The 9,990-nt window shown below is 35.3% G+C and overlaps 1 protein-coding gene across 1 annotated transcript; it reads right to left on the bottom strand.

Moving 5' to 3' along the window:
* Positions 1-2,079: 2,079 nt before the first annotated feature.
* Positions 2,080-7,953, bottom strand: LOC117319973 (probable S-adenosylmethionine-dependent methyltransferase At5g38780). The gene is made up of 7 exons (XM_033874671.1): positions 7,854-7,953; positions 7,146-7,220; positions 5,171-5,312; positions 4,800-4,927; positions 4,334-4,461; positions 3,652-3,823; positions 2,080-2,303 (listed from the first exon to the last, which is right to left on the bottom strand). The coding sequence occupies exons 1-7, from the start codon at positions 7,951-7,953 to the stop codon at positions 2,080-2,082; spliced, it is 969 nt and encodes a 322-aa protein (XP_033730562.1).
* Positions 7,954-9,990: the final 2,037 nt, after the last annotated feature.

The following is a 9,990-nucleotide window of genomic DNA, read 5'->3' as shown; positions in this document are numbered from 1 at the left end:
TATTATGGATATTTCTGTCGTGGTACTTCTGTTTGACAGCTGACTTACGGATGGATCGTCTGTGGTCTTTGGCTTTGAAAAGGGAGGAAACATGGCATCTACCGGATGTCGGATCCCTTTGCCCAGGGTGAGCAAATGTGTCGTTAACCCGGAGCTCTCTTGAATACTTGACCTATATGCTATTAGGAGAAAGGAAGGTATTCATCCTAAGTGATTTGATTGTAGTCTTCTAGAATCGCGTACAATATCTGAACTATGGTATAGGTCTGGACTTGGTTACTCCAAAAACTCTCAAACCTCCTTCATAACCTTGGAGTCAAAATGTCTACCCTGACCTGAATGGAACTCCAATGACATTCCGAATGGCAGCCCCGCTCTCCATAGGTTCCCTACACAGATACAGGCTCATCAGAACTTTCTTTCTCTGGATAGGGGTTTTCCCAGCCGCACAGACAGGACATCATGCGATCGATTTTGTGACGACAGACACGAGTCCTCTCAAGAAAAATCTAATTCTGACCTTCCGGACGATTTTTTTTATTACAAATGTACCGCAGTTTTCGCGTAATGTAACTGAATGATGGATTTACGTAGTAGCTTGGCGATAATAAAGATATTTGTGTTCTCTAATTCGGATTCATTTTGCCATCTCCTGAATAAAATTCTGTACACTTCACGAAGCAAATCCCATTGAGCGATTAACTTTTGAGACCCGTTGATGCCACTGGAAAATCGTCTATGGAAGTTTGTTCTTATTCTTCAATTAGCCTAGCAAGAAATTCAGCTCACAGCCTTTTCGTACTTTTCTGGCCATCATCCTGCTGCCTTCGAACTTGTCATACTGTTTTCTTCCAGCCAACGCTACTTACATGGACACCGCATCTGTGTTCGAATGTTTTCTTCCCAGCTCGGTATTCAACTGTGGACCGGCACGTATCTAAGGGATCCACCATGCACTTTGACCTTCAGGATCGCAAGTTGAGAGGAGCCAACGGAAAGCAGCATGATCCACTAAAGATTAAATATCCTGCCATAAAAATAATGGCAGAAATGCTTCACGGCAAGTAACTTCCTTCGTGATACAGTAACGTCTCTTGGATTTGGTAAGTGTTCTGTTCGCATGCGCCAAAGGTCATTCAACGGAACTGCCATAATGGATCTGGACCTGAGATAAAACGGCTTCTATTCCGGAATTACTCACGTAGCGGATTCTTACCGAAGTTTGCAAACAAAATTTGTTTCATACCCCGATGAAACTAAACAATAATTGACATCAACGCTTATAATTAATTTTTGTAAATGATTTTCTAATTTAAAACATGTTTTATGTACAATTTTACTGGTTTTAAATGGGATTTTTTCTCTCAAATCAATACGCAACGTCAATTGTCGTATTGTGACGTCACATTTTTCGCGCCATTCTCGGAATTTCTTTCATAGAAGAATGAAAAGAATTTTTCGACCAATCACATTTGAGTATTTATCATGAAAACAAACAAAAATTAAATATTACTAGATAAAAATATATTCTGATGAAAATAATCACAATTATTCTGTTTTACCCATACATTTTCATTGCCACGTTGATAATGATGCAAAAATACAGACTGGAAATTCTGTAAAAAATGTGCAAGGGAGATACAATTTGTTAAGAATAAACTTGAATACTTGTTTGTTTTTGGGTGAAATACATATTTTTATTTTGGAATCATTGAAGGACAATTATAAGGTAATACTGTAACATTGGAATGTGTTTCATACATAAACATGAATATGTAGGAAAAAAGTAGAAAAGAAATAAACTATAGAAATGTTACAGTTTTTAAAAGGAAATACAACAATTCCGAAACAAGGTATACCAACTTGAATGGATTTCTGTTTTTAGTCCGGCTGGAGGCGTGCGAGGAGTCTTAACTTTTATTCATAATGCATATGATTTGGAGATTTCATTATATCTTTGAAAATATCGATAAACAGAATCATTTTCATATATAACATAATATATCACATATATTTTTTTTATCAAATATGATAATATAGGGATTTCACACTTTTACAAGCTATTTGTATGCCTTTTTTTTATTTCATGTTCTTCTTGATTACAATTTCTGTGAATATTAGGTATGGTTTGAAGTCGGAATTATCGAAGGCAAACTTCTGTAATCTGCTAAAGTATTGGGCTATTATCGTCTCTTTCTCGTCCTTAGTTCGAGAATCCGACAATCCCCCGTGAATCACGTGATAAAACCATGGATACACCATAGCAACTATCCATTGGGAGTACTTCAGCTTGTCTACCATATCTGTCAAATGGAGAAATCAGAAACATAAATTGAGTATCATCATTTTTAATATTTTCTTAATTTGTTCAAAATGATATTTGGCCATCTTGAATTGTTAACTGACACATGAATTTTCAAGTTGGCATGAGAGGATATTTTATGGTTTTGGATGTAAGTAAACGACTAAGTATTTGTCTCTTTCAGATGTTTTAACTATTCACAAAAAACCGGTACGACACCATCCAGTATGTCTTATTAAAAGTCTCTGTAGCTGTCAGTATGAGGTGATGATTGGAAACAGTAAAAGTACAGTCACCTCAAATTAATATTTTGCATGAAACCGATAATTACTTTACAGTGATATATATAGTACGAGAATATTTCCCAACGAGATTAACGAAGTACGTAATTAGCATCAATAAAGTAAGTAATTAGAATCAATAAAGTACGTAATTAGCATCAATAAAGTAAGTAATTAGCATCAATAAAGTAAGTAATTAGCATCAATAAATTATGTAATTAGCATCAATTAAGTACGTTATTAGCATCAATAAAGTAAGTAATTAACATTAATATAGTATGTAATTAGCATCAATAAAGTAAGTAATTAGCCTCAATTAAGTAAGCAATTAGCATCAACAAAGTAAGTAATTAGCATCAATAAAGTAAGTAATTAGCATCAATAAAGTAAGTAATTAGCATCAATTAAGTAAGTAATTAGCATCAATAAAGTAAGTAATTAGCATAGAAGACTTTTGCCAAACAAGTGTGAAAAATAATGAAGCTGTCCAGAAAGAGGATAATGTGATTATTCATGTTTGTAAGGACAAGTAAATCCACCACGGAAAATAGCACATCTCTGTTGATATGGGAACGTAATGGGTGTACAAATGATAGATGTCTCGGTGTTAAGTAGCAAACAGTATACAATATTTATCTGACAGATATATATCATAGGTACAAATATAGAAAGTTGTGGTAGATAGTCATTGAAGCCAAATATGATTGCAAAGCAACATTTTAGGCCTCCCTGGCCATATTTTAACTTGTTATCTAACATGTTTGTGGAGTTCAAGTCAAATATTACCGCTGTGGATGTATATTCGAACCTTGTTATCAGAAAGTTAGTTAGATCATAAGGTTTCTCGAGTATTCGTGTAAACCGAGTACATTTCATGTATGATGCTATTGGAACTAAACTTTTATTTCGAGGTTACGCAGAGGTTTAGAGTAATCAGAGTTTGAGATAACAATGTTTAAATGTTACATTTGTATTTGCTTCTGAAAAGAGTGAGCCAAAACATCACATTTCCGCTCAACGCACCTCGGATGGATTCGATGTAGAATTATCTGTATGAACAAATCTCACCTTTGTCGACAATGTCCACTGTCGGGTTAGGTGTGTAGTATTTAATTGATTTCATTGATACAAGTTCCAATCCGAGTTCTCCTATTTCCGGTAAAGTACCGGTAAAAGGCTCCTTAAAATCCACTGCCTTTCTCAGATAGTGGACATGGAAATTTGTTGCCAGATATTCCTCCTGTAGATACATCAAAACTGAAGTTTCGTATCGCAGTTATTTGAAACAAAAATCAATTTAACAGGCAATTTATGTAAAGTATCTTGTCAAATGACACAACCGAGACAGCAAAGAGCCAGCCCTATTCTCAACTTTCCGAGAAACACAATGCGCCACGTGACGGGAGTATCGATCCATGCATCCCAAGACCTTCCCCTGAGGTTACGTGGCCAGCGCTCTAACCGGCTGAGCTATATCGGCCTCGATCACGGATGAAGACAAGATATATATCACCCTACAGGCCAAAGAAACGTAGACAACATCAGACGGCATGTCGCACAAGGAATATAGAATGACTCCATATGAAATGGTTATGTCTATTATAAAACTTCATCAATCTGCCTCCCTCAAAACCGTGTGTTAATAGTTTTTCCTAAGACATCAACCTCTTTCACATTAGCTGTTATATTTGTAACAAACCTTTGAATATAAAATTAATGACGTATTTTAATAGATTATTAACTCATGTACCTGTGTTATTATTCCTTCTCTGGCCATATCTGACACGATACCTCCTAATAGGAGTTTTCCCTTCTTATTCGTCGACGACATTTCTTCACTATCGTTTGACGATGCGTTCAATACAATAAGAAACCCCCCTGAAAAAAGGGTTGATCAAAGTATTTCTTTTTTCCAACAAATATTAAAATATATTAAAATAAGAAATTCCGCTGAAAATCAAACCCACAAAAAAAGAAGAAAAGAAAAAAGATTAATCCAAGTATTACTTTTTTCCAACAAATATTAAAATTTATTTGAGAAAAATTTGTATATCATTGGCATTATAAAGCTGTCTGGTACCAATTAATGTTTAATATAATAAGTAATGGGTTGTCTAAATGAGACGAGTGTATTTTCTCACCCAGTGCCGCTATTGACGTTGCTAGATCAGCAAATTTAAGGATACCTACATTAAGAAATCATTTTCAAAACGTACCCGGTTTCAGTTCTCTTCCTCTTGAAATCACAAAATCCCTCCAGTCAGTTTTTCCCTGTTCCCTCATTAATTCTTGTTGTTCGTCATCCGCCTCGTCAATGAATACGCCGTTTTTAATTTGACATACCCTAAAAATGAAGCATATTATATTACTAAAAACCTCTAAACCATTAAAAAAAAGAGTTTTATCTGTTTACAAGCCTCCTGTGCATCAATGTCTCGTTGGTGTATTTATACGACAACATATTGTCATTTTTAGGATAGGTGGATTAATAGCCGTTTTCCATTTAACGTATTTTTTTTCTTAAGATAAGATAAGTGTTGATTAAGATTAAAGCTGAACATGTTTGATTCCTCAGATTAACACTCACTGTTTAGATAAGTAATGTGTAGCTGCAGCTGATATTGCCAAATCGATGGTGTTATCAGGGAGACACTGTTCATACATAGTCCTCGGTATCATTACTGGGTAGACGTTACCAGTGAGAGTTAGTCCGGGATTCTGTGTATTACCTAAATAACAATATTAAAGTGTCATTGATGAGTATGGTGTTCTATATTTATTTCTGTAGGCAATAACCCATGTTTCGTTCCCTATCTTAAGTTAAGTGGAAAATTCTACGTAAAGAATCGTATATTTTCATATCATGGATAAACACACAAAAAAAACAACCCTCTCCCCCGATTAAAAAAAAAAAAAAAACACAATAGGAATAGCAACAAAACATGTATTTAAAAAGAATGTTTGGAATGTTTTCAAGATAAAGCATATATACTTTTGTCTTGCTAATGTCACTTTTTCACAGTCTGTAATTATTCATCTTGACAATGAATGGATTTATATAAAAACAATATGATTAATAACAAACTACGACAACCTAAACATTATTTGAAATCTTTCATACGACCTGAAATCACTTCGCTGAGGATGTTGAAATCATTCATAGGTTGATCGTTATAATAGACGACGATGGCTTGTTTCTGTCCCAGTTCTTTCTGTATGAACTCTGTAATAAAATCTAGAGTATACATTTTTAGCTCACCGGGACCGAAGGTCCGGTGAGCTTATGCCATGGTGCGGCGTCCGTCCGTCGTCCGTCCGTCGTCCGTCAACATTTGCTTCAAATCGCTACTAGTCAAAAAATTCTTATTGGATTTTGTCCAAATTTGGTCAGAAACATCCTTGGCGGAAGGGGATAAGATTTTGCATAAATGGTGACTCTGACCCCCGAGGGGCCAAAGGGGCGGGGCCTAATGGGGAAATAGAGGTAATTCCTTTAAATCGCTACTTGTCATAAAGTTATGGAAGGATTTGAACCCAATTTAGTCAGAAGCATCCTTTGCGGAAGGGGAGCAGATTTTGCATAAATGGTGACTCTGACCCCCAAGGGGCCAAATGGGGCGGGGCCTAATGGGGAAATAGAGGTAATTCCTTCAAATCGCTACTAGTCATAAAGTTATGAAAGGATTTGAACCCAATTTAGTCAGAAGCATCCTTTGCGGAAGGGGAACAGATTTTGCATAAATGGTGACTCTGACCCCCGAGGGGCCAAATGGGGCGGGGCCTAATGGGGAAATAGAGGTAATTCCTTCAAATCGCTACTAGTCATAAAGTTATGAAAGGATTTGAACCCAATTTAGTCAGAAGCATCCTTTGAGGAAGGGGAACAGATTTTGCATAAATGGTGACTCTGACCCCCAAGGGGCCAAATAGGGCGGGGCCTAAAGGGGAAATAGAGGTAATTCCTTCAAATCGCTACTAGTCATAAAGTTATGAAAGGATTTGAACCCAATTTAGTCAGAAGTATCCTTTGCGGAAAGGGAACAGATTTTGCATAAATGGTGACTCTGACCCCCGAGGGGCCAAAGGGGCGGGGCCCCTTAGGGGAAATAGAGGTAATTCTTTTAAATCGTTACTAGTAATAAAGTTATGAATGGATGTTCTAAAAGCAATTCTTGAGGTCTTTCAGACCCTTAGAGAGTCTGGACTTCATTATTTCTTTAAAGCAATTGGGATCCCCACACCATAACCATACATAGCATTGTTTGAGATTGACAAATAAAATGAATTGAACATGAACATGAACATTATTTTGACATTTGGTCTAATCCAACCAGGTGAGCGATACAGGCCCCATGGGCCTCTTGTTAAAAAAAATTAAAAAATCAAAATTAAAAAATGAAACAAGTCGAATCAGCTCATATCAACTACTCTTACTATCTCTGCAAAGAAGGAATGCACCACAGTTAAATCATGTGGGTCTTGAGATTTTTCACATTTGATCAATTTTTTTTTTGTAGTAAATGCTCATTTTCAAATATCCATTGCTAGTTTAATATATTTACCTATCATTTCATTGATGATAGAAAGTGCAGCTCGTCCATCTGCAGTCCCGAAATCTGCTATGGTTACTGGTTCCACTGTAGGGTAATCCAATCTTGACTTAACTAATCTTCCTGTGTGTTCAAATTAATATAGGAAATATGAATTTAATATTTCAAAAACAAATTTTGTACTGCTTGCAATGAATAGTGAATAATTAAACTTTGCGTTTCTTCACATTATATATAATAATATGTAACTCATACGTTTGATAATAACATCTTTAAGAAATATGATTGAATATACATCATTTCAATTGTGACGTCACACGTTTCTTGATCTACAGGTAAAGTGACGTCAGGAAAGAAAAAAGGGACATTTATTAAAACAATCAATATATTTTGTTTTATACTTTTAAGGGTTTTACAAGCCTAGACATAAAATGGTGTATTCAAGATTCACTGGAACGAGAATGTATGGGAAATAGAAAAATTATATCAGTTTCTGTGGCCCATCAGATTGATGAATTTTGTTCCATTTAAACGACCCTCTGAAATGTATCTTGATTCATCTACTCAACAGATCAAACTAGGTTAGATTATATTTCTCTCCAATCTAATTCATATTGCTACATTGACATTTCTTCCTATTAAGATATTCGTTTGCTCTTTTTACTATTCTCGTGTCTTAATCTTACAAAGATGAACTGATATTGAAGACAATATTCTTACCTAAACCTTCTAATATTGCCTCCCGACAGAGATTGCCAGCGTGACCGTGGACATTGTACATATCGTCCACACCTCCGGTAAACCTGCTTTTCATCTTCATTGTCGGAAAATAACTAGAGAGAGAAATAATACCAACATCTAACGTGGAATCAGCTATTGAAATAATAAACTGAATTTATCCTTTCACAATCAATACTACCTAATTGCATTAATACACTTCGCACTTTCACTCACCGATTCATATTCCAACAACGATCAAATCTCGATCAACGCCTATAGTGAATGGCTATATCCCTCCATTAGAACATTTCCTAAACTAGTTTATAATAACATTAATTTAGTCTTAGTCTCAGATCATTATAAATTCTACCATGGTTGCTATGCAACGTCAGTTTTGATTGGTTTAAAACCATGTATTATTTGCCAATAATACACGCTCGTGTCAATAATACACGCTCGTGAGTCACGGCTGGTACAATGTTATGTATCTAATATTCACCCCTCATTTATACGGTTACTGTAGCCGAGTGGGCTAGTGGGTTAGTCTCCTATCTTTTTATTACGACGCGAGTTCGAATCCTACGAAGGCGGTTTTTTTCATCCCTATTTTACTTAAATCTTTAAAATCAATGCCATACGATAGATGTTCTTGATTGTAGTACTGTAGTGCATGTAAAGAAATGTATACTTTATCAGCAAAATAATGCAATACTAACAATACTAAATTACAAGGTTTTCCGGGGGTTTCTTTGCCGTTTTTCTATTAGGAAGAGGTATATCTCAGAATTAAACAGTTCATGGTAGAATAGAAATAATCAACTTTGACTCATGTATTGTTGCAGGATATACAACTCGGACTCGGATATTTTGCAATTTTAATTATTAACTCAGGCCTGCGGCCTTCGTTATTAATGTAATTGCAAAATATCCTCGTCCTCGTTGTATATCCTGCAACAATACACGAATCATCCTTAATTATTTCTTAAATAAACGGATAACTAGACGAAAGAATCCTTTTAACATGTTTTAGTTGTCAATCAGTAATACCGGTATTCCAATTTTTCAATATGAACATTTCTATTATATCATGGCAAAGTTATAAACCTACTGTCATTACACTTACTTATACCTTGACATAGTGTGTGAGGGTTTCGCAGCCGGTAACAATGGTTGTCAAAAGTTGATCCTGATACGTTCGATACAAAGACTTATATGTACTTCCAGTAAGAATTTGCTGGTACGATTTGTTACTGCATAAATCAGGTCGATTTGAAATACAATATTAGCATTTTACATAAACGTGATTCCGGTCAATTTCACATAAAATTTTCAGGTCACGATTCATGAAAAAAATAGACTTGAATTCGGCCTGTAATTTACCCAAATTTACATTTTGCTTGTGTATTGTAGTGATATGAATATTCAAACAAACGAAACGTCTTTTTGCAAAAACAATCACGGTGTAAAAAGGTCATGTCAATTTCAGGTCAAATTTAAGTCAAGTTCAAGTTAATTTTCCACCTGAATTTGCCATTTTCATAGATTGATATGATGCCTCTTTTTGTAGGTTTTCTCGTCTTATTTGTATCAATTTGAATATTTGCTATACCAGTAGTTTGTCAGAGAAGACGATAAATTATGTGTAGTCAATTCACTGGTGTAGGTCTGGATCATATCACAGTGTGTGCAATAAAACAAACACAATGAAATTCAAATGTGTCAATGTTTGAAAAAATTGAAGCTTCCCGATAAGGACGTTGGACACCTAACATTAAAATCCGGTCCAGGAAACAAACGGACCTGATGGGGAAATTATGTAATAATGCATTTATTTAAAAACATAACGATTTTAGTTCTTTTTAATTATATATGCAACATTAACCACATGCGCACATGCGTACAGTTTACGTATCGAACTCGCGAAATTAACCTTCTGGACACAACCACGTTATCAGTATAGAAATGTTTATAAAACTATTAAAGAAATGATGAAACCACCCTACTGCATGTATTACATAAATGGTCTCGTTGACCTTTTTGCTAATGATAAACATTAATATTCATGACGACGCCTTGCTATTTCAGCATCTCAATTTCTATCTGTTTCCACGCTCATCTTGCTGATAAGCAACTTAAT

The sequence above is a fragment of the Pecten maximus genome, unplaced genomic scaffold (genome assembly GCF_902652985.1).
Source record: "Pecten maximus unplaced genomic scaffold, xPecMax1.1, whole genome shotgun sequence".
Lineage (NCBI taxonomy): Eukaryota > Metazoa > Mollusca > Bivalvia > Pectinida > Pectinidae > Pecten > Pecten maximus.
Note: the sequence above shows the minus strand (reverse complement) of the source record. Positions and strands in the feature narration are given on the sequence as shown.